This window comes from Rhinatrema bivittatum, chromosome 8, assembly GCF_901001135.1.
Source record: "Rhinatrema bivittatum chromosome 8, aRhiBiv1.1, whole genome shotgun sequence".
Taxonomy (NCBI): Eukaryota; Metazoa; Chordata; class Amphibia; order Gymnophiona; family Rhinatrematidae; genus Rhinatrema; species Rhinatrema bivittatum.
In genome coordinates this window covers 7,634,507-7,659,709 of record NC_042622.1, presented here as the reverse complement: position 1 = coordinate 7,659,709, position 25,203 = coordinate 7,634,507, and the positions used below count along the sequence as shown (strand labels likewise).

Genomic DNA, 25,203 nt, shown 5'->3' with positions numbered 1-25,203 from the left:
TTGCTGGACTTTGTCCCACTGGGCGAGGTGAGAGTGGTGAGAATGCTTTTGGACGATGCTGATCCCACCCCCTTACCTAAACCAGCAAGAGGGGATCAGGCGTTCATTAGTGTCATTGGAAAAGAGCCTCCTAGTCTGTTGGCAGAAAATAATCTGAAGACTTTTTCAGCATCTCGCTTTGCTAGAGTGGAGAATGTCTAGATGGATTTTCTGAGCAGAATGTTAGATCCCAGGGAATGGGAACTGTCAGACAAGGTGTTCTCCATGATCCTATCCAAGTCATGAGAGCCTCAGATGAACCTGATGGCAAAAAAAAAAAAAAGAAAAGGCCAAGAAGTTTGTGTTTTTCAGTTGGAAAAGGGAGCTGGGGTGAACAGGTCTGGATGTTCTGTCACAGCCTTGCTTCACTTTTTTGAAGGGGTTAATAAACATGTAGGCAACGGTGAACCGGTAGATGTAGTGTATTTGGATTTTCAGAAGGCGTTTGACAAAGTTCCTCATGAGAGGCTTCTAGGAAAAGTAAAAAGTCATGGGATAGGTGGTGATATCCTTTCATGGATTACAAACTGGTTAAAAGACAGGAAACAGAGAGTAGGATTAAATGCACAATTTTCTCAGTGGAGTGCCTCAGGGATCTGTTCTGGAACCCATGCTTTTCAATATATTTATAAATGACCTGGAAAGGAATGCGACGAGAGAAGTAATCAAATTTGCAGATGACACAAAATTATTCAGAGTAGTTAAATCACAAGCGGATTGTGATAAATTGCAGGAGGACCTTGTGAGACTGGAAAATTGGGCATCCAAATGGCAGATGAAATTTAATGTGGATAAGTGCAAGGTGATGTATATAGAGAAAAATAACCCTTGCTGTAGTTACACAATATTAGGTTCCATATGAGGTCTGTTCAGCAAGACATATTTTGGAATTACAGGCCTTGCCATGCAGAAACCCATTGTTTAAAATTTCAAAGGAGCACTCTGTCAAATGACATCCTTCAGGAAATCAGGTTCTGGGAATAGGCCTAAGGATCTTCCTGCCCTGCATGTACATAGAATACTTTTAAAGTATCTGAAGGTGACAAATGCTTTGTGGAGATCAGACCTTCGTTTTGTGGTGTTCTGCAGCCACAAGAAAGGGGAGAAGGCATCTAAGGTATCTGTTGCATATGGATGAAGGAGCATATTGCTTCTGCTTAAATTTGGAAGGATCTGATGGTTTCTGAGGGACTAAGTGCACATTCAGCTAGGGTGCAAGCGAATGTTTAGACAGTATTAATTGGTGTCATCGCTGGACATTTGTAAAGCAGCAACTTGGTCTTCGTGGCATGCCTTTTCCAAACATTATAGTTAGATGTTCAAGCTGGAGACGCAGCCTCCTTTGGAGTAGATGTCTTTCAGGCTACCTCCCAGTTTAAGGGTGGCTTGGGTACATCCCACTCATCCAGACTGGTCTGGTGGATAATGAAAGAAAAATGAGTTCTTACCTGCTAATTTTCTTCCTTGAGCTCCACCAGACCAGTCTAGAGTCCTGCACCAGCTAGCCTATAACCCGCTCTTCTGTGGGTGTATATATAACACAGAGAGTTTTGGTTTTGGTTTTATCTGGCTTCAGACTCTCTATTAAAGTGGCTGCTTCAGGATCACTTAAGAGTTTTTGATCATTCCTGTTCTTGGGGGGGTGGGGGGGGGGGGTAGTTGATGTTTTAGCTTTGATAGAGGAATACTGAGAGCCTGCAGTTGGCACAGTTCCTTATTTAGGTGGCTCCAGCAAAGCTTTCATTCTTTATTTCCATCTGCTGGTAGGGGAGAAAAGCCCACTTGCCTGGACTGGTCTGGTAGGACTCTTGGAAAGAAAATTAGCAAGTAAGAAACCCAATGTTTCCTTATCTTTAAATCAGATCCTAGCCTACCTGGACCAAAAACTCCTTTCTTCTCTGCAGAAAACGTTGTACGGTGCCAATGTCATTATATTTGAAGGGATCATGGCATTCGCAGATAAGGAGCTGCTCAAGGTAAGGAGGGATGTGGAGATTCAGTGCACAGCTAGCTTTCAGTGAGATTAATTTCCAGCTATATTAGAGAGTTCATGTGAAACTAGCAAAACTGAAAGTGGACAAAATCAATTGGCCAGATGGAATACATCCCAGGATATTAAGGGATCTCAGAGTTCTTCTGGCAGATCCACAGACACTTCTGTCAAATCATTCTTTTGAGCAGGAGTGGTCCTATGTTTGGCAACAATGTTTTAATGCCAAAAAGTGAAGAGTCCAGTATTTGGGGCTGTAGCAAATTTAGGCCTGCTGTGGCTTCGGGAATAGCCCAGGAACTCAACGAGACTTGACTAGAGCAGTCTGGTGCAAGTATTTATTTACAGTGCTTCACAGTTTCAGAAACCTTGCGTCAGGCACAACTGTCAGGTAAACATACTCTGTATGGGTGTACCCAGGAGGTTCCACCAGCTCCCTGAGGCCTCCTCAAACTTTCTAGGCCAGGGATCTTATGCTAGGGTGAAGGGAACCTCTCCATCCAGAATCCATTGCGGCGTTCTGCCTTAAGGAGAACTGGGTTAGAAATCTGAACTGGGCTCCTTAAGGTAGAATGAGGGAGTTGTTCAGTACATGCACTCACAGAGGCACAGAAATTCAAAAGAGCTATACTGTGGGAAGAGGTAAGGTACTAATATATATATATATGTATATATATATATATATATATATATATATATATATATATATATATATATTCCTTGTGAATATCCTGAAAATCAGACTGACCAATTGGTTCCCAGACTGGGCTGAGAACCACTGGCCAAGAAGAATGGGGAGGAGAAAATATGATAAGAGACCTTCAGATATTTCAAAGGTAAGAATAATGGCCAAGAAGCATTTTTTAATGAAAAGCTGCTCCTTGTGACCTTGGGCAAGTTACTTTTCCCTCTACTGCCTCAGATACAAACGTGGGCCCTATTTACTCAGCATTTTTCCCCATAGACAGAAAATGTAAGAGAACCTTTAGTAAATAAACTCCTTAGATTGTGCACCCTCTGGGGATAGGGAAATACCCACAGTATCTGAATGTAATTCACTTTGAAGTAACAGTAAATACTAGGAGATGCCACAACAATACATAAACAGGTAAGCAATAATCATGCAGTTCCTCTATCTGTAATCAATAATATAAATATCACTAGAGGACATATACTGAACAAATATCTTTAAATCATGTTTTATTAATTATATTTATACAAAAAATCCTTTATAAATATATAAACCTCACCTAATACATAGAAACACCTATCTCCCGGCCTCTTAACCTATAAAAATTTTTTTTTCCCACTCATGCCTTACCCTACATTCATACTATGCATTCATACCCATACATCCCCTCATATTAAAAAACACCCACATCCTACCCAACATATATTGCATTCAATATGTGCTTATAATAACAGCTGATAATATATTCACTCAATCCTATTTATATCATATAGTGCAAAAGCCTCACAATGTTATATATGCAACTATAATATACCATACATGACAAAAGTTATTTCACAAAGATGTATCCTGCATCTACAAAAGTATATCTTATATCCAACGACGATCTCGTTTCGCCCGTGATTGCGGGCTTCCTCAGGGATTCTCTGTATCTTCAAACGAAAATTCTTTGTCACATAGGTATATACCACCTAATTATGATGCCCCATGCTCTTCAGAGATAAAATTCTCCATAATTTGATTATACCACTTCATAACATAGCCGCATATAGATAGGGTCCTGGTTCCAACCTGCTTTACTATACCCCGATGTGTTAACGCTCTCCACCAACAATGTTTCCAACGTAATGCTCATTCATCAGTCACAGAGTCCTACAAACCCTGGACCTTAATAGACTTTCCACACCATTCAAATATTGTGTTAAATGCCGTCCTCATCCATATCTTACACCGGAGTACAACAAACACGGACACGCCGTCTGTCTATCATTGCAACATAATTGCAATGAAAAGTCTATTAAGGTCCAGGGTTTGTAGGACTCTGTGACTGATGAATGAGCATTACGTTGGAAACATTGTTGGTGGAGAGCGTTAACACGTCGGGGTATAGTAAAGCAGGTTGGAACCAGGACCCTATCTATATGCGGCTATGTTATGAAGTGGTATAATCAAATTACGGAGAATTTTATCTCTGAAGAGCATGGGGCATCATAATTAGGTGGTATATACCTATGTGACAAAGAATTTTCGTTTGAAGATACAGAGAATCCCTGAGGAAGCCCGCAATCACAGGCGAAACGAGATCGTCGTTGGATATAAGATATACTTTTGTAGATGCAGGATACATCTTTGTGAAATAACTTTTGTCATGTATGGTATATTATAGTTGCATATATAACATTGTGAGGCTTTTGCACTATATGATATAAATAGGATTGAGTGAATATATTATCAGCTGTTATTATAAGCACATATTGAATGCAATATATGTTGGGTAGGATGTGGGTGTTTTTTAATATGAGGGGATGTATGGGTATGAATGCATAGTATGAATGTAGGGTAAGGCATGAGTGGGAAAAAAAATTTTTTATAGGTTAAGAGGCCGGGAGATAGGTGTTTCTATGTATTAGGTGAGGTTTATATATTTATAAAGGATTTTTTGTATAAATATAATTAATAAAACATGATTTAAAGATATTTGTTCAGTATATGTCCTCTAGTGGTATTTATATTATTGACAACAATACATAAAACATTTATATTTTTATTTCAAAAGGTTTTACAAAACATTATCACATACAGCAAACACATCCTATATTAAAAACCTACATCCCAACTAGGACCCTAGTTTTCGACAATGATGTGCCGTCTTCCTCAGGGATGAACCCAACCCTTAAAAACTACTTATCCAAAAAAATATATACTATGTACTATTCAATCTATTGTCCATTCAAATCCGAATGTTCCTTAGTTGCCAGTTTTCCACTTTGTATTAAGAATCTGTCAATCAAGAAATATAAAATATTATGTAGAATTCAAAGATTCATATTGTGACTTCAAAAAGTCAAACTTATTCCCTGAATGTACCCAGATCAATCCAGACTCCTGGGATTTTGCATCCCTGCCAGCAGATGGAGACAGAGAAAGTTTCACTGACACTGCTTCCTAATCCCTAGAAATACCTGCAGTTCTTCAGTATTTCTCTGTCTCCAGCAGATGGTAGATGATGCAAAACCTGCAGTTCTGCAGGCTGGGCAGTTTCTGTTTTGAGCTTCCTCCCGGGGGTTTTTTGGAATCCTGCTGGGTCGAGGCAGGCGAGCCAAGGGTCTGTGATCTTTTTGTGTGCGCGACCTGTGTGCCTGTGGGATGTAGATCTGGTGGTCCAGATCCCTCCCTTCATGAGGCCGCTCTGGCAGCTGCAGGCTCTCGTAGTCTTTTATTTTCTGACTTGTGCCTCAACAATAAAGTTATATTTAAAAAAACCCCAAAAAACAGCAAAAAGGGAACTGAAGGCAGTTGCCCGGCTTGCTGTGCGAGCGGCTTTCTCCTCACTTTCAGAATGGTTGGGGAGGGGGCTGTTTTCCGGGCAAAAGGTCGTTTTTTTTCTTGCTCTCTTCTTACTTTGAGCAGCCGCTCTCCCTTCTTAGATGGCCCGCTCTTCGGCATACCGCGCCTGCAGCTCCAACACATGCATGGCTGAATCGGCAGGGTGGTCAGGCTGTGGGAAAGGCTTGTCGGAGGGGCCTGCCCGCAGTTGCATCGATCCCTCAGCACAGCTCTGGCTGGGTTTCTGATCCTCCTCCGTTCGGCATGGGAATGGCAGCCATTTTAAATTCTCCGTCGGCAGTTCCTGTGCTGAGGGAGGAGGGGAGCCTCCCCCACACTTGTCTGTGGCCTGCTCCACTTCGGGACTCGATCGGGGGGGACCGGGGAGGAGGAAGAGAACCCTAGGCTGCCGGTTCCCAGCCCCTTGCAGGGAGGGGCTGAATCTGAGTCCATTCTCCACTGATTTTATTCTGCTGCTGCATGATGCTTCCATAGCAGATCAGCAAGCAGATTGCAGAGCTAAGGTTTTGCGGTCCCTGCGGATAAACGCACGGGGGTCCCCAGGCTCCATAGTTCCAGGATAGGTCGGTCCTCCTCCAGGTTCAGGTTCTGGAAAAGGAGAGTCAGATGAGTCAGTAGAAGCTCCTGTGGACTCCAGGGAGACCCCTTCTCAGGATATTCCGTCGACCAGATAGATCCGGGGACGATCAGATATGAAAGTGGTAAGCCTTTTTAGGAAAGAGGAACTTGAGGCTTTATTGCCTCTGGCTTATAAGGTCCTAGGTACATGTACAGCCTTTTGTTGTCAAATTCATGCAGGGCTTGCTTCATTTGAAGTCTCCCTCCCATCAGGTATCCCACCGGATTTGGAAGGGGCCGATGCAGTTTTGGATGGGATGCGCAGTCCTCCGACCGCTTTCTCATATCACAAATCAGCAAAGAAATTGGTGGAGGCAGAGTGGAATCTCCCTGATTCCGGTCTCAAAGTGGGGAGGGCCATGTCAAAAATTTATACTGTGCCAGAGCAGGCGATACAACATTTTGCTTTCCCTAAGGTTGATGCTGCTGTTTCCATGATCACTAAAAGAACAATTATCCTGGTGGTAGGTTCCACCGTGTTGAAAGACATTCAGGATCGCAAATTGGAGATCCACCTCAAGAGGATTTTTGAGGTCTCGGCCCTAGGCTTTCGAGCGACTATTTGTACTAGTTTCATGCAGCATGTGTGTCTCCGCTGGGTGCAACAAATGCAGGAAAGCCTGCCGAAGTCGGGAGAGGAGATAGACAGGGCTGAAAGGATTGAACCAGCTGTGGCTTATGTTGCAGACACTCTATATGATTTGGTGCATTCCTCCTCTAGAGTTATGGCGTCTGTGGTTTCAGCTAGAAGATTATTCTGGTTGCATAACTGGGCGGCGGACATTTCTTCCAAGGCGCAGTTAGACTCGCTACCTTTCAAAGGTCGCCTTTTATTTGGGGAGGACCTCAAGCAGTTGATGCAGTCGCTTGAAGATAATAAGGCCCTCAGGTTACCCAAGGATAAGCCTAAAGCCAAACTTCTTTTCAGGTGCGTTCTCGTTTTCGGTCCGATAGGAGAACTAGGCCCTCAAGGATGGTGCCCGGTTTTCAGAGACAGTTCTCTCCTCGGGGACAGTCCTGGGGTCAGTCCGTTCCGAGGAGCCGTTGGGGGATCTACAGCCAGAGGTAAGTCCTCACAATGAGGCGAGGCTGGTCCACTCCGTCGTTCCTATTATAGGAGGCTGCTTGACTCAGTTTTACGACAAGTGGACCAAAGTTACACAGAACCAGTGGGTTCTCAGTGTGGTAAGAGATGGCTATGCTTTTCAATTTGCTCGGCCCATTTATGAGCTATATATCATTTCCCTATGCGGTTCAGTGGACAAGCAAGCAGCGGTTCAGGAGACCCTGGATTGCCTCCAACCCCTGGGGGCAGTGATTCCAGTTCCTTGTGCAGAAATTTGCAAGGGAAGGTATTCCATTTATTTTGTGGAACCAAAGAAAGAGGGGACTTTCCGGCCGATACTCGATTTGAAAAGGTAATTGCAGCGCTCAAGGTTCCATGCTTCTCGATGGAGACCCTGAATTCAGTAATAGTGGCAGTTTGCAAGGGATGATCTTAATGTGGTCCTACAAGGTTTGTGTGCAGCTCCCTTTGAGCCTCTCTGGACAGCGACACTGGAAGGACTTGACTCTCAAAGTAGTTTTTCTAGTAGCCATATGTTCAGCTAGGAGGATTTCAGAGTTGCAAGCTCTGTCCTGTCGGGACCTATTCCTTCAGATTTCGAATTCGGGGTTTCGTTGAGGATAGTGCCTTCCTTTTTGCCGAAAGTGGTTTCGGCGTTTCATGTGAACCAGACAGTGGAACTTCCAGCCATTCCAACTGTAGATGCATCCGCTGCACATGTGAAGGAGCTCAAGCTGTTAGATGTGTGGCAGGCTTTATTGTTCTATCTCTAGGTCCGACCACCTCTTTGTTTTGTGGAGTGGCGCAAAGAGGAGTTTCAAAGCTTCTAAGGCTACTTATTGCACATTGGTTGAAAGAGGCGATTGGTTCCACTTACATTACTCGCGGTTGTGCAATTCCGGAGGGCATGCGTTCTCATTCTGTGCATTCGCAGGCAGCCTCCAGGGCTGAGACACAACTTGTGTCTCCTCAAGATTTGTAGGGCAGCGACTTGGAAATCCCTGCATACCTTTGCAAAACACTATCGTTTAGATGTGGGAAATGCAGGTTCTCCTTCTTTGGTGAGAGCGTTCTAAGAGTGGGATTCTCCAGGTCCCACCCTAAGTAGGGAACTTTGATACATCCCAGGAGTCTGGACTGATCCGGGTACGTGCAAGGAAAGGAAAATTGGTTCTTACCTGCTAATTTTCGTTCCTGTAGTACCATAGATCAGTCCAGAACCCACCTGAGGAGGTGGAGAGTCTTCCGCTCAGCTGTTCTTTTTTCTTATGGAAAACAATTTTGTTGGAATGGTTTTGATCAAAAATTTTTAAATTGGATTTTACAACTGTTTTTTTTATTGGTTAGGTACAGAACAATACTGAGGAACTGCAGGTGGCACTAAAGTTTATAAAGCAGTGTCAGTGAAATTTTCTCTGTCTCAATCTGCTGGCAGGGATGCATAAACCCAGGAGTCTGGACTGATCTGTGGTACTACAAGAACAAAAATTAGCAGGTAAGAACCAATTTCCTTACCTACCAATATCCTGTTCAATTACATACTTCCACGCTACACGAAGAGTCAGACTTCATATAGGACATCTGTGTAAATCGCTATCATATATAGCCAAGATATAAGCTATCTGTAAAAGACAATTGCTCAATAATTAGCAAAAAAAATTGTCTACTTCATTAGTAAGCAGTTTCATTAACAACGAATTTCAAGTATGCTAACTCAAGCGCATGCTTACCACTACTCTTACACTCCTTAGGGATTAATATTGCTGCTGCTCCTTACTGGGAACACTTCCTCATGAAACTGTACTGTGAATGACTCTTTTGGAGTTTCTATACCAAAAAAATCATAATTAAAATTCCTCGCTTGTAATAGAGGATAACCGCCATAAACAGATTCTAAAAGAGGGACTTCAATCATATATATATACGTACCCTGTCTTTAAATTAGCTTCACTTGCTTTACTCTAGAATTTATCACACCAATAATGTCTTCGTTCAAATCTGCCAATAATATTAAACATTCAATATTGGTCAAACACCACTACTTTCAATTATTTTAGGCTTGAAAGCATGTTGCTTAAATACTTGCTTCCATAATGGTCAGCATTACTTCCAACTGCTCAAAATGCCACGCATCGGTCTATGTATTTATATACAAAGAGTTTTGTTTGGGGTACCACCCTGCTACATTCCACAATTCGATATTGGCAGGAATAGGTTGTCAATCATCCTTCAACTCCTGACACTATCACGCATATAATAAAGTCAACCTATACGACTATACCTCCTTCCTCTTTGTCAGATTGACAAATAAGTCTCATTTCATTTGAGACAACCTGCCCGAGCCCTATAAATAACAAAACATACATCTTACAAGTTTAACTAAAATCTTATTCAACCAACATATTTACCAAATATTTAGTTATAGTATCTCGCCAAACAGACACATAAGTTATTGCCACCTGTAGGATATTTAAACAATAGTTACGCACATCAATTTATATGAGCTATTTCAGAGAAGGAGATATTCCCAACACATCAATGCCATCATGACACCTAGGATTTAAAGTTTAAAGCAACCTCACAGGAAAATACTCCATTCGACATCCTGATTTAGACCTACAGATTCACGTTTGCCATTCAAAAATAAATCTTTGTTTTTTGCATGTTAGAATCTTAGAAATATTGTCCCCTTGCCGAACTTTCATTTTAGTTTTTCTACCATGTGATGTTTTAGGCACCAGTGGTTCACTAAAGGGGCATCCTCTTTTCCTGTGCGAATACAGCTCATATGTTCTAAAATTCTTGTTCAGATCTTTCTTTTAGTTTGTCCAATATATATATGATTACAGGGCACAGTATTGCATAGACCACTTGAGATGATTGCAGTCATACCTTCCAAGTAGCCTATATATACGTTGTCAAGATTCTACAAAAAATTGGGACATTTCAAGAACATTAACACAAACTGAACAGGATCCACACTGGACCTGATCAGCTGGAGCATCCATGTTAACATCTGATACAGGATGTCGAATGTCCTGCTTCTTCACAAGGCCTATTTGGCTTACATCTGTAAGGGCCTATCTGTGCTGGAGGTTGTTGAGAGCACATTCCATTAGGGTGCAGGCAACCTCATGGGCAGAGTGTCAACTGTTTTCTCCGGAAGAGATTTGTCATGCAACAGCGTGGTCTTCGCCTCACACTTTACCTAAACATTACTGCTTGGGTGTGCAGGCGCCGGAGGAGATGTCTTTTGGGGAAAGAGTGTTGTGCGCGGGTCTTTCAAGTTCCTGCCCAGAATAGAGAGGCTTGGGTACATCCCGCTTGTCTGGACTGATCCGAGGTACGAACAGGAAAGGAAAATTGGTTCCCCATTTTTCAAAAGACTTTTTCGCCTCTGGATATTGCTTAGCTGATATGGAATATATTCAGAGTAATGAGAAGTGTACATAGTTTCAGATGTGCGTTTGGTCAGGTTAAGAGAGCCTAGTTTTTTTCAGGAGGCTCCAACCTTTAAGCATCTGTTCCTCCTAGGTTTATTGGGGTTTGTTAAGATAGACATCTTGACTTGGGTACAGGTTAATACTGAGGGACTACAGGTGCACTCTTGATTATGTAGCAGTGCCTCAAAGCTTTTATTCTCTGCCTCCATCTGCTGGTAAGGATGCATAAACCCAATTGTCTGGACTGATCCGTGGTACTTCAGGAACAAAATTAGCAGGTAAGACCCAATTTTCCTTTTCTTGATATAAAGTCACTCCTTAGAAGTTTTAGCCAAGTCAGGGAAAATTTGTACGAATTGCCCTAGAAAATTAACCCCCATGTTCAGAAAATGTTTCGATGCTCTAATGTACTACGTTCAATGTGTTCCGATGTTCTACTGTTTTATGTTCCATGTAATGTTATATGGTCCATGTAATCGCCCCCCGCGACAGTTCTGTTACACTGTAAACCGGTATGATCTGTACACTTTACAGGAATGTCGGTATATAAGAATTCAAAATAAATAAATAAATAAAATAACTACGCATTACCAAACCTAAATCTTGTTCATAAACAAACAAAACCAGCAAAGTCGCCTTCAGTAATATCAGTAGCAGAGGATTCCAGGAAATCAGTTAAATTTCCCAAATCAAGTGGAGGTTGTGCCTCATTAATTCTGGAACATTGGAACAGAAGAAAATAAATTTTATTAAATGAAGGAATATTCTCTGGAGAAATATGTAGTATTTCCCTCAAATACTTCTGTAATGTAACTTTAGGCTGTTCTCCGATTAACCCTAGTAAAGTTCAGTAATCAAAAGTTCAAATGCCTTAAACGATTTTCAATAGGTTCTACTTTCCTAGTTAAAATGGAATATTCCTGGATTATTGTAGCTTGAACATTCTGGACAGATTTCATACCCTCTTCTAAAGTTTGAATCCTGTTAGAATGAGCCATTAATTGAAAGTTATGATCCTGGGTCAAAGTGTTGAGTTTTGAGGAAATTAGGGAAACTTTGGAGGAACACTCATGAAATTCCGAGCCCAGCTTTGCTACCAACTCCCAAATGGAGTCTAAAGTCACCATGACAGTCTTGGGGAGAGGAACTACAAACTATGGACTTTCCAGGTGTGGAGGTGGAACAGAAGGACACTGAGTCATCGTAATAGAAGAAAAAGTAGACTCACCACCTGCAGAAACCACAAACTGAGAAGTTACAAGATAGTCCATGGAACTCACAACCCCTGATGTTGAAGCCTGAATTGCAACTGCTCCCTCCACAGCGGCGCCCTCTGACACAGCTTCGATGAGGTCATCACCCAGGGACGCGAATGCCGAATTGGGGGAGGAAAGGCACTGTGCTGGAGGCGGTCTTAGATCAAGGGGATTCAAAAATACTTCCCCAGACGAGACTAACGCTCCTCTCGCAGACCTGCCAAAAGGGATTATGTCCCCAGATGCAGGAAAGTCAGCAGCAAACTCGATGATAGAACGTTGTCCCGGGAGAGGAAGGGCAGCAGAGGGAAATACCCGAACTCTACCTTTTCGCTTAGAAGGCATGATGATATCCAAGGAAAAAAGAACAGGTGAAACGGGGCAGTTCGAGCTATGCTACCCACATGCCGCCATTTTTTTTAAAATTTATTTATAATTTATTAAATTTCTATAACATTTATAATGAAAGAAATAAAGAAATCTTGGATTACATGTCAAATATAAAGAAAAACTAACAAGAAAACATTAGACATAGTAATTCCAACTATTTAGTCCACTTTAAATGGAAAGCCATATCAAGAAAACAAACAAGGTAAAATGTCAAAACAAATAGACCAATGGAGACAATTTTACTTAAATGACCAGATTAATTTATCCGTTTTATAGGCTAGATATGAACCCCTCATCCCCCTTTATCTGTAAGAAATACTTCCAAGTAATCAGGTTGAAGAAAAACAAACTTGTTTTTTGATAGATAATGAGACACTTACATGGGAATTTAAGGAAGAATGTGGCCCCTAAGGCCAACACGCTTCCTCTCAATGCCAGAAATTGCTTCCTCTTCACCTGGGTAGATCTAGAGATATCCGGGAAAACCTGGACTGTTTTACCACAGAATAAGACATTTTTATTTTTAAAATATTTCTGTAAAACAAAGTTCTTTTCTATTTCTAACCCAAAGACCACTACCAAGGTGGCTCTCGTTGCAATATCATCCCCAGAAGCTTCTAGAAAAGTTGTCAAATTGGGACTGTTATCTATTATTTCATCCATTCCACCCTCAATTGCCTTCACAACTCTTTTATAACTAGATATATAGTAGATGTTTGATATAAACAAATCATTATTTATACCCAGTATCTCTTTAACATACTTTTTAAACAATTCTTGTGCTGAAAGCAATCTAGTATATGGAAAATTTAAGAATCTTAAATTTTTACTACGCATATTATTTTCCAACATTTCTATATATTATCAAAGAGTCTTTTATGAAAGCAGTCCCACTAGCTTGCAGGGTAGTAATCTGGGTACTTAATGCCTTATTTACAGATTCCAACTGCTCTATTCTTTTCCTGTGGTCGTCCACCTTTCCTTTAATCTCAGCAGAAAACACAGTAGACTGGATTGAGATAATCTCTTTTCCATTTTCATAACAGCCTTCCATATATCTGCCAGGGAGATATTCTCAGGGTTGGCTATTTCAGCTTCTCCTTCCCTTTCATCAACAGGTGGTAGTGACTCAATCTGGTGTCACCTTCTGTTGAAATTGGCAGTTCTTTAGCGGTAGGGGTATTTAAAACACTTACCTCCTCTTTGCTATGGTCTTTATCGGATATCTGGTCTTGGACGGGACTCGCACTCACGCCAGATGAGAAGGATAAATCTTGTACAATCTCTCTAGAAGCTTTCAGCAAAAATTTTTCCCCAGGGGTGCGCCCCTTTGGCACGTGGCTTTGGCTGCGCGCTGATGGCTGCGCAGATCTTTAAATAAGCACAGCCCGTCTGATGAAAGTGATGTAGAGGGTTGGGAGGCGGGTCAAATCGTTCACCAGCTGACAGTCCCTCTCATCCTCGCCCTGCAGTACGTCTCTCTGGGTAAGGCTTCCAGCTCCTCTCAGCTGTGCAGATCCTTAAATAAGCACAGCCCATCTGATGAAAGTGATGTAGAGGGTTGGGAGGCGGGTCAAATCGCTCACCAGCTGACAGTCCCTCTTGTCCTCGCCCTGTAGCGCGTCTCTCCGGGTAAGGCTTCCCTCAGGCTGCCATCTTAACTCTTACCCCTCCCCCCATCAGTAGTCTTTTAATACAGGATGTAAGAGGAAGGAGTTTAGTCGTATAGGTCTCTGTACTCAGCCAGGTAAGGCTGAGCTCCAGTAGGGATTAAAAAAAACCCCAAAAAAACAGAGAGAGTGAAGGGGGGTTCTGTTAGGGCTTCCTTCCTCCTGATCTCTGTGCTCGGCGCGCCGTTCCGACATTCGTCCTGCTTCATGTGAGGTTGAGGGACGTGGGCAGCCTGGCGGGTTGAGCAGCCTCGGTTGGCTAGGCCCTGCTCTGAGGCTTCCTAGTTGCGTGCCACGAGGTAGAGCTCAACGGGGTTTCGTGCACTTCTTAGGCTGCCCTTTAAAGGATTGTTGCTTTGGCATGTGCATCTAGCTGTACGTCCAATTTCTGGATGCCTAGTCAGGCTTTGTTGTCCTTTGAGTGGCGCTCATTCTCGAAATGCCTGGGTATTGGGTATTAGGTGGTGCACCTGACTTTGGACCTCCTCTAACTGGTTTCTCAGCAGGGGATGGTAGCTCTGTGAGTACGTCCCAGGTACCTTCTGGTTTGGATACTTCTACATTTTCCTAGGTGGAACTTTTCCAGGGCTTGCAATCCTTTCTTCAGGCGCAATCCTCAACTCGATCCACTGCTCCTAGAGTGGAAGAGCAGGTAGGAATCTTGCCTGGACCTTCTCTTAAGTGTCAGAGTACTCCTAGAACGGCAGTAGGTCCTCCTGATAGAGACCCAAATGGCATGGGTGATGATGCCAATTCTGATTCTCTGGAGAATGGTGAAATCCCTCCAGGTCTGGAACCATATAGAATTATGCTATGGTTCTTTCATAGAGATGAACTGCCAGCTTTGATCTCCCAGACCTTGGAAATGCTCAGGATCCCTGGGATGGATCTCATATCTGCACCAAATAAGAATCCCATTTTGCTTTCCTTGCGTAGAACCTCTTGTTTTTTCCCCAGTGTTGGAATCCATTCAAGAATTGATTGATCTTGAGTGGGGGGCCTCAGAGGCTAATTTTAAAGGCCTGTACCTCTGGATCCAGTGGTAAGAGAGCGCTTACGTTTTCCAAAGGTAGATGCGCTTGTGTGTGCAGTTTCCAAGCAGACCACTATTCCCGTGGAAAGAGGAGTGGCCTTGAAGGATGCTCATGATAGAAAAATTGAGACTATCCTCAAGCAGGCATTTGAAGCAGTGGAAATGACCTTGCAGGTTGCTTCTTGTTCCTTGGTGGCTCACTCTTGTTTGCTTCTCTCCCAAGAGGTTGATGACTCTGTGGTAAATTCCAGGGCAGTTGTGGAACCAGCTGCTGCTGCCTTGGCCAATATGGGCTGTGATTTGGTGTGCACTTCAACGAGAGGGGAGGCTTTGATAGTAGTGGCCAGGTGCCAGTTATGGTTGAGAAATTGGTTGGCCAATGTGACCTCCAGGGCTAACCTCACCAAATTGCCGTTTAACAGCTTGCTTTTATTTGAGAACGAATTGGAGAAACTGGCCAGTAAGTGGGGCAAATATCTGGTCCCTTATTTGCCGGAGGATAAGAAGCGAACACAGCACTCCTTTACCATGAGGGGTCATGCTAGAGGATCCAGGCATTTTCAGCCCTATAGAGGCGTGACCTTTCAGAGGACTCGACCTTTTGGTAGGTCTCAGTCCTTTTACTCCAGACAACCCAGAAGGGGCGCAAGCTCGGGTAGTGGAACCTCCTGAGCCTCCCAATAAAAATTTGCCGACCCACGCCCGGAAACAGGATATAGGGGGACGTCTCTCTCTCTTTTTTATCAGAGGTGGGTCAAAATCACATTGGATCAGTGGGTCCTGGAAGTGATATAAGAAGGATATGAGATGAATTCCGCAGTGTTCCTCGGGACGTGTTTTATGGAGTCTCCCTGCCACTCCCTTGCAGAAGAAGCAGGCAGTGGAGAGTACGTTGACAAGGCTCCTCAGTCTGAGAACTGTGATCCCAGTGCCCACGTCTCAGAAAAATATGGGGAGATATTCCATTTATTTCATTATGCCAAAGGAGGGCCTTTTCTGTCCCATCCTGGATTTCAAAGGTGTCATCTGTGGGTGAAACATTTCTGCATGGAAACTTTACACTCAGTGATAATGGTTATGCAGTCGGGGGAATTTCTGACCTCCCTGGATCTATCAGAAGCATTCCTTCATATCCCCATCTAATGTGGGAAAAGAGGATTTACATTCAGACAACATCCAACAAGGCATTGATCTGTGCAGTCTGGGTAAACAAGCATCGGGGTAAGTTGCTTGATGCGGCGGTTACTACCCTTAACCATTAAGCCTTATGCTCGCCATTGATGCAACTCCAACATTATTCTCTGCATCAATGGCAGGGGGTGGCAGGAAACGTGAATAAAACGGTTACCAACACGGGCCCTGAACTTGGTGGTTGGTGAAACAGATAAGTCTGGGAAAATAAGTGTGGGAACTTGCTGGGCAGAATGGATGGGCCGATTGGTCTTTTTCTGCCGTCATTTCTATGTATCTATCTTAAGAGACCGTTTTAAGTTCTTCTTATGTTAGATCATTATTGCTGTTGTGATCCCTGCAGCAGCAACAGAACAGCCTGCATTGCATGAAATCATGGTGAATAAACATGGAGGATGTATTCAAGAGATTCTAGGAAAGTGATTGCAGTGCACAGAGAATCTGTTTCATCTCTTCAAAATATTTGGATCCATATGTTAATGGGCTACGCAAGGATGTTAAGCATTATATGTGCCTTTCTTATCCTCTTTATATTCTTGAAAAGCCAACTGTTGGTTATTACCTGGCCACTGTGATTTCCTGGCATTCTGGGGAGGGCAAAGATATGGATAGACTGCAGTGGAATGGGTGGAAAAATCGAAAAACATGCACCTCTGTAAGAATGGTTTGGATCAGGACTGTAAATGCTTTGCTTGTATAAAGATTCAATAAAAGTTAAATGTCAAAAAAAAAGTGAGTCTAGGGCCTCTTTATTATGTATTGAATGTAATATACTGCTTGTAAAGCAATACTGATTCCTCAGGAGCTTCAGTATTGTATCTATGTAAACCTCCTAAGGGTTTTAAAATCTCAAAAGAAGCTTAAAAAAATCTTTCTGTTGTAGGCATGAAGGTGGAATTTGGGGAGAACCATTTTGATTCTCTGGTAGGAAAGGGAAATTTATCTTGAGAGAGAGAAGTTTTCTGTATTCCCCCTGATGCAAAGAGAAGTGATGGCAGCATTATTGTCACAGGATAATTCTTCCCTAATATAAATGAGAAGAGAACCCTAACTGTGATCTGTTTTTATCCGCTTCGGAAACAGTTGGGGGTTTGTCTTCATTATGTTGCCGTGAAATACTTTAGTTTTAAACTTTTTAAAAATTTAATCTAAGTATTACAATTTAATAAAAAAAAGAAAAGTATTGTCTCAGAGAGTTCATGTATAAAAAGTAAAGTGGCTTTATTCTGTAAAATCTGTAACCAAAGCAGTGTATTTGCTCCCAGCTTGATCTGCAGATAACTAAAGTTGGATTATAAATTTTAAAAAAGGGCACTATATGCACACAGGGTATGTGATACTGAAGTACCATCAGCAAAAGAGGTGTACAGCTGTAAGAAGCACAAACCCCGGCACAATCAGTAAGAAGTAGAAGTGATAGTGCAAAGAGATGTCTGCCAGCACTTGGCACAAGTCCATTAAAATCAAATTATGGCACAGGATATAGGAGCTGATTCATGCCGCATTTAATTAGCACTGCAGAGCTCGGTACGGACAAGCATGAAGCACGACACAGTGATGGCACTGAAGGCGGCACTGTATCACAGTCTAGTGCATAATCAGCGGCATCAAAAGCACGGTGCAGTAGCTATATTGGCTCCAAAGGCACAGTATAGACCTATTGGTGCTGAGGAGTAGCACCAAGCTTGACCTATGAAAAATAGTGCACATTAAAATAAAAAATGAGAATTTAGAAATAGAAATTCTCTTCCTCTTTGGAAGCCAGTACTCTGTAAGATCACGGAGGGTGAATCTGCTTCCTGAATGAGGCTAGCAGTGCCACTGATTCAAATCTGTCCTTATTACAGAGGTACTGGGACCTGTATTAAACTCCCACTGTATGTTGACTGCAGTCCTCTTCTCATCCCTGCACATCTTCTGCCAAGGCAGCTTCTATTTGGAAATAATTTCTTAGGTCACTGGTTTTAAATGGTCACCCAGTGTAAATGAAAGGTTATCTGCTCAAGGTTTCAGTGACAGGAGAGCTATCGGTCTTTAGAATTCTGGATTACCTGCTGTGTCTGACTGGGCAGAACCAATTCCAGGTAAAATATTAATATAGGAGAATGCAAATTACCTGGGTTTAAAAAACCACAAATGGTTTAGCCTGCAAGAGAGTGGATTAGGAAGGAGTTTATCATTTCAATAAACCTCCAAATCAGGTTTCAGCAGTGTTAAGACACGTGCCATTTTTGGAAGGATGCATTAAATTGTACTTGTTTTTCTATAACAGTAATTAAAAAAAATAAAATAAATTCAAGTTAAATCCACCAGGAAAAGATACCAGAATGTTCTTAACAAAGGACACAATATGCCAATTAACAACTCCTATATCATGCTATGACCTCGTTATAGGGTGACAATAGTCAGTCATATCAGGGAAGAAACTCTGTGCATAGCATAGGACTATTTTATCTGTATTAATTCCAAAACATCCACTATAGCATTCTTGATCAAAGAATGGTTTAGATTAAAGCATCAGAGCTGAAAAAGCTCGTTTAGAAAACAAACCCAAAAAGCTGAAACTGCTTCCTTCTCTGTAAACCTATTTGGAGTCAAATTACCCAACTGAGCCCCTAAAATAGAAAAATCTCCTCTCCTAGCCGCCTCTCCTCTGACTCATTCCTTACAGAGATTTCACAGTAAGCCAGGTGGAGAGTTGTCCACGAGATGAATCTACTGCAGTAGCGTAAATAAAAAAGCAAGGCGGAATCTACCACTGAGAAGTATCCAAGGTTACACATCAGTATATCGAGGGAAGTAAAACATTTAAAGGCCAATTTCCAATTTCCAAATCCATAATCTTCCTGATCCAGTTGAGCAGGAGCTCCTTGAGGAGGTGTATCAGTTTCAATCAAAATTTGCAAATCACAAATGCGATGCAGTTTTTCTGCCCATCACTCATATAGAGACAGGCGATCAGGAGAGCCTTCATGGAGTTTCTGCTGTTGGTGCGGTAGAAAGCAGCAAGAGTGTGTTTGTACAGTGCAGTGTTGGTTAAAACATAGACTGACAAGAATGCAGCGGTTTCCATGGAGGTCAAGCCATTGTTCCAGTGTTCAGAGAGTCGTCTTTTAACCATCTCACCAGTACACGTTGCTAGAGTGGCAAATATTCAGGATCCCAGAGAGTGGGAGTTGTCAAAGGTGTTATTCTCCTTGATTTGAACCAGATTGGAGAGGGGGTGGGGGTCCTCAGAAGGACTTGATGGTGACTGCTCAGAATGCCAAGTGTCTGCAGTTTTTCTGCAGGAAAAGGGAGCCAGAGATGGCAGGGCTAGATGCTCTGTCTCATGAGTAGCCTTAGGGGATTCTGCTTTGTGTTTCCCACCTTGGTCATTAGTAGCCTGGAAGATATGAAGGATTCAGAGGCACTAAAAGTTGGTGATCTTCGTAGCCTCATAGTGGCCCAGGAGACCATAGTTTACAGATCTGGTGTGGCTTAGGGTGCAGGGGCCCTTGAGGTTCGATCATGTGTGGGAGTTGTTGCATCAGGGACTGAGATTTGCGAGCAGCAGGTTCGCACCTGGTTTTTGAGAAGAGTAAGGGTTACTTGGAAGAGCTAATTGCTACATTACTTCAAGCTCTGAAAAGTTCAACTTCCGTAGCCTGTGTCATGGTCTGAAAGGTCTTTGAAGTTTGTGTAAGGAAGCAGGGTTAATTCCATTGCAAGTGTCAATTTTATCCTTTCCTTTTTGCAGAAGGGGCTGCAAAGGGGTCTGACCCTGAATTCTCTCAAAGGGCATGTGGTGAATTTGTCTTGCTGTTGAGCTAAGATTCTGGGTTGTTCCTTGGTGTCTCATCCAGATGTGGCTCGTTTTTTCTTCCAGTTAGGGGGCTGCCTCCCTCTTGGAATCCCAATTTGGCTTTCAAACTGTTGGGAGCAGCTTCATTTGGGCCTCTCAGCAGAGAGTTGCTGAAAGATCTAACACTGAAGGTGGTGTTTCTTGTAGCGAGTTGTTTGGCAAGGCATATTTCCGAGCTCCATGCATTTGGAGCCGTCATGGAACTGCTGGTCTTCATTTGGTCTGCTTCTGGGAGTGGGTTGATGAGTGTGCCTGAGCCTGAAAACCAACATGGAGAAGGGCAACTAACTCAGAATCCTCTGCTTTCTTAGCTTTTCTTGGCTATATGAACTCTTATTGAGCCTGACTTGCAGAAATTCCAGGGTCACCTGGATAGCATTTGAAGCTGGCGCCACTTATGATACCTAATTATAGGGTCAGGCTATACTGTCAGAATGGAGGCACTCTTAAGGGTTTCTATAAACACAGCCACAGATGTGTTAATTGCCCTGACCAGCAAGATTCTAACAGAACAAAGGACTATCTAAAGAGTGATGGTAAATGGACCCCACCTTGGAGAAATACACAGGGTAGCTAGGGGTGGTCTTATCATGCTGTTGACATGACAATCTATGTAAATGAGTCTCTAGGTAGTCACGCAATTTCAGAATTTCTGACCTAGTACTATATTGTATTTTACCTATAAAAGAAGGATCAGTTCATATACACGACGAGATGCTGGTCGTCAGTTTGTCAGAGAAAATGGCATCAGCATCTCCCAAGAATACTTCCATTGATCAATAAAAATTATGCTTTCTACAAAAATGTAAGTGTTCTTGTATCCCTGGACATAAGCATCATAAAGAATGGCCTGGCGCTTAACAGGGTCACAAGTGCTTCATGTTCATAGAATGCCACTACGGTATTTGAAAGTGACTTTTTCCGCTTGTCGAATCATTTGTTTATGCTACTTAGTGGACATAAATATCAAATGGCTTCAAAAGCCATGCTCACGAGATGGATTAAAGAAGCCACAGCATCTGTGTACATTTGCAAAGGCTTGCAGGTGTTGGAGAGTCTTAGAGCTCACTCCACTAGGGTCCAGGCAGCAACATAGGCAGGGTATCATTTTGTGTAGCCAGAAGAGATTTATAGGGTGGCTACATGGTCCTCTTTGCATTTTTTTTTCCAGGCGTTATCGTCTGGACGTGTGGGTAAGGGCGTTGCTTACTTTGGGGCTAACATTTTGAGAGCAAGACTTTCAGGATCCCATGTGTGTTGGGTAAGAGTATAGTGATAGGAGTATACTACCGTCCACCTGGACAAAATGGTCAGACAGATGATGAAATGCTAAGAGAAATCAGGGAAGCAAACCAATTTGGCAGTGCAATAATAATGGGAGATTTCAATTACCCCAATATTGACTGGGTAAATGTAACATCAGGACTTGCTAGAGATATAAAGTTCCTGGATGTAATAAATGATTGTTTCATGGAGCAATTGGTTCAGGAACCAACAAGAGAGGGAGCTATTTTAGATTTAATTCTTAGTGGAACACAGGATTTGGTGAGAGAGGTAACGGTGGTGGGGCCACTTGGCAACAGTGATCATAACATGATCAAATTTAAACTAATAACTGGTAGGGGGACAATAAGTAAATCTGCAGCTCTAACACTAAACTTTCAAAAGGGAAACTTTGATAAAATGAGGAAAATAGTCAGAAAAAAACTGAAAGGTGCAGCTGCAAAGGTTAAAAGTGTTCAACAGGCTTGGACATTGTTTAAAAATACAATCCTAGAGGCGCAGTCCATATGTATTCCACGCATTAAGAAAGGTGGAAGGAAGGCAAAACGATTACCGTCATGGTTAAAAGGTGAGGTGAAAGAGGCTATTTTAGCCAAAAAATCATCCTTCAAAAATTGGAAGAAAGATCCATCTGAAGAAAATAGGATAAAACATAAGCATTGTCAAGTTAAGTGTAAAACATTGATAAAACAAGCGAAGAGAGAATTTGAAATGAAGTTGGCCATAGAGGCAAAAACTCATAATAAAAACTTTTTTAAATATATCCAAAGCAAGAAACCTGTGAGGGAGTCGGTTGGACCATTAGATGACCGAGGGGTTAAAGGGGCTCTTAGGGAAGATAAGGCCATTGCAGAAAGACTAAATGAATTCTTTGCTTCCGTGTTTACTAGTGAGGATGTTGGGGAGATACCAGTTCCGGAGTTGGTTTTCAGGGGTGATGAGTCAGACGAACTGAACGAAATCACTGTCAACCTGGAAGATGTAGTAGGCCAGATTGACAAACTAAAGAGTAGCAAGTCACCTGAACCGGATGGTATGCATCCCAGGGTACTAAAGGAACTCAAAAATGAAATTTCTGACCTATTAGTTAAAATTTGTAACCTATCATTAAAATCATCCATTGTACCTGAAGACTGGAGGGTGGCCAATGTAACCCCAATATTTAAAAAAGGCTCCAGGGGTGATCCGGGTAACTATAGACCAGTGAGCCTAACTTCAGTGCCGGGAAAAATAGTGGAAACTATCCTCAAGATCAAAATTGTAGAGCATATAGAAAGACATGATTTAATGGGACACAGTCAATATGGATTTACCCAAGGGAAGTCTTGCCTAACAAACCTGCTTCATTTTTTTGAAGGGGTTAATAAACATGTGGATAAAGGTGAACCGGTAGATGTAGTGTATTTGGATTTTCAGAAGGCGTTTGACAAAGTCCCTCATGAGAGGCTTCTACGAAAACTAAAAAGTCATGGGATAGGAGGCGATGTCCTTTCGTGGATTACAAACTGGTTAAAAGACAGGAAACAGAGAGTAGGACTAAATGGTCAATTTTCTCAGTGGAAAAGGGTAAACAGTGGAGTGCCTCAGGGATCTGTACTTGGACCGGTGCTTTTCAATATATATATCAATGATCTGGAAAGGAATACGATGAGTGACGTTATCAAATTTGCAGATGATACAAAATTATTCAGAGTAGTTAAATCACAAGCAGACTGTGATACATTACAGGAGGACCTTGCAAGACTGGAAGATTGGGCATCCAAATGGCAGATGAAATTTAATGTGGACAAGTGCAAGGTGTTGCATATAGGGAAAAATAACCCTAGCTGTAGTTACACGATGTTAGGTTCCATATTAGGAGCTACCACCCAAGAAAGAGATCTAGGCGTCATAGTAGATAATACATTGAAATCGTCAGCTCAGTGTGCTGCAGCAGTCAAAAAAGCAAATAAAATGTTAGGAATTATTAGGAAGGGAATGGTTAATAAAACGGAAAATGTCATAATGCCTCTATATCGCTCCATGGTGAGACCACACCTTGAATACTGTGTACAATTCTGGTCGCCGTATCTCAAAAAAGATATAGTTGCAATGGAGAAGGTACAGAGAAGGGCAACCAAAATGATAAAGGGGATGGAACAGCTCCCCTATGAGGAAAGGCTGAAGAGGTTAGGGCTGTTCAGCTTGGAGAAGAGACGGCTGAGGGGGGATATCATAGAGGTCTTTAAGATCATGAGAGGTCTTGAACGAGTAGATGTGACTCGGTTATTTACACTTTCGAATAATAGAAGGACTAGGGGGCATTCCATGAAGTTAGCAAGTAGCACATTTAAGACTAATCGGAGAAAATTCTTTTTCACTCAACGCACAATAAATCTCTGGAATTTGTTGCCAGAGGATGTGGTTAGTGCAGTTAGTGTAGCTGGGTTCAAAAAAGGTTTGGATAAGTTCTTGGAAGAGAAGTCCATTAACTGCTATTAATCAAGTTTACTTAGGGAATAGTCACTGCTATTAATTGCATCAGTAGCATGGGATCTTCTAGGTGTTTGGGTAATTGCCAGGTTCTTGTGGCCTGGTTTGGCCTCTGTTGGAAACAGGATGCTGGGCTTGATGGACCCTTGGTCTGACCCAGCATGGCAATTTCTTATGTTCTTATGTTCCAAATCTAGCAGTGACTTGTGTACATCCCGTGGATCTGGACTGGTCTGGTAAAGATAATAAGGAAGGTAAAATGTTCTTATCTGCTAATTTTATTTCCTGAATTCCTACCAGACCAGTCCAGAGGACCCACCTGTAGTTCTGCTCATCAGGGTATTATTTCTTCAGTATATTGTTCAGAGTACTATCGTTGTTTGAGGAGATCTCTCGGGAGGTTGTGGTGGTTTCGTGGGGAAGGGTTTCTTTGGGAAGGGCATATTGAAAGGCTGCAGGTGGCACAGTTTCTAAGGCTGTTTCCAGCAAAGCTTTCATTCTCTATCTCCATGTACTGGTAGGGGAGAAAAACTCGTGCATCTGGACTGGTCTGCTGGGAAAATTACAGGTAAGAAAAGCTAATTTTAACATAATGCGCAGTATTTGAGCTACTGGGCATCTTCTCCCCCACCCCCCAACAAGCCCGGTGCAATGTGGGTATTAAAATGAGCTGGTTTTGCATCTAAATCTGCTCCTCAATACGGTAATAAAATGCCATGACTTGCCATGAACTCTGCAAGCTGCATCATTTCATTGCACAGTAGCTGTGCCTCTTGCGGGGTAACTAACTTTCCCTGGGAGCATGGAGATACTGAGGCACATCCCCATGCTCCCAGGGTCTTTTTTTAAAAAGACCCCCTCTCCCTCGCCCCCTCCTCTGAGAGAGTAAAATCCCTTGGGGCGCAGCTAAAGTTGAAGAAGCCAGGCCCATCCCCTTTGAGTTGGAAACGTCCTCCCCTGATGATATGGGCAGACGTGTGCATGTGGATGACGGACACCATGCTGGGCCCAGAGTTTCCAAGCTCCACTGACCACCGGCACCTTGAAGGTAAGTACTGAGGGGGTGGGCTTTGGAAATGGGGGTTGGGCCTGGGCTAACGACTTAAACTTTTTTTTTTACTGTTTCAATCTCAAGGGGAGGCAGGGGGACGGTGGGACAAGAGGGTCTAAGACTCCCAGTGGTTTTTACTCATGCGGTGAGAAAGGTTGTCAGTATGTGGAGCACTCAAACTCTTTAAAAGATGGCTGCCCTCGCTATGGGACCACCATCGCACAGGACATTTTGCCATGGTATTTTACTACCGTGAGATTTACTAAGCTGCGGTACTGATTTTTGCAGCTTTGTGAATCCCACAGGATTTTTATGGTG

General features: G+C 42.5%; 1 protein-coding gene across 2 annotated transcripts in view; it reads left to right on the top strand.

Moving 5' to 3' along the window:
- Positions 1-25,203, top strand: part of UCKL1 (uridine-cytidine kinase 1 like 1) — a 192,076-nt gene that overhangs the window by 56,318 nt on the left and 110,555 nt on the right. The window contains exon 1 of one of the 2 annotated variants that reach the window (XM_029611032.1): positions 1,883-2,015. The exons of the other annotated variant lie outside the window; for it this stretch is intronic. Within the exon in view, the coding sequence (XP_029466892.1) occupies positions 1,986-2,015 (30 nt within the window). The 5' untranslated portion in view covers positions 1,883-1,985. Of the gene's footprint in view, positions 1-1,882; positions 2,016-25,203 lie in introns of those variants that run through there. 2 annotated transcript variants of the gene reach the window in all.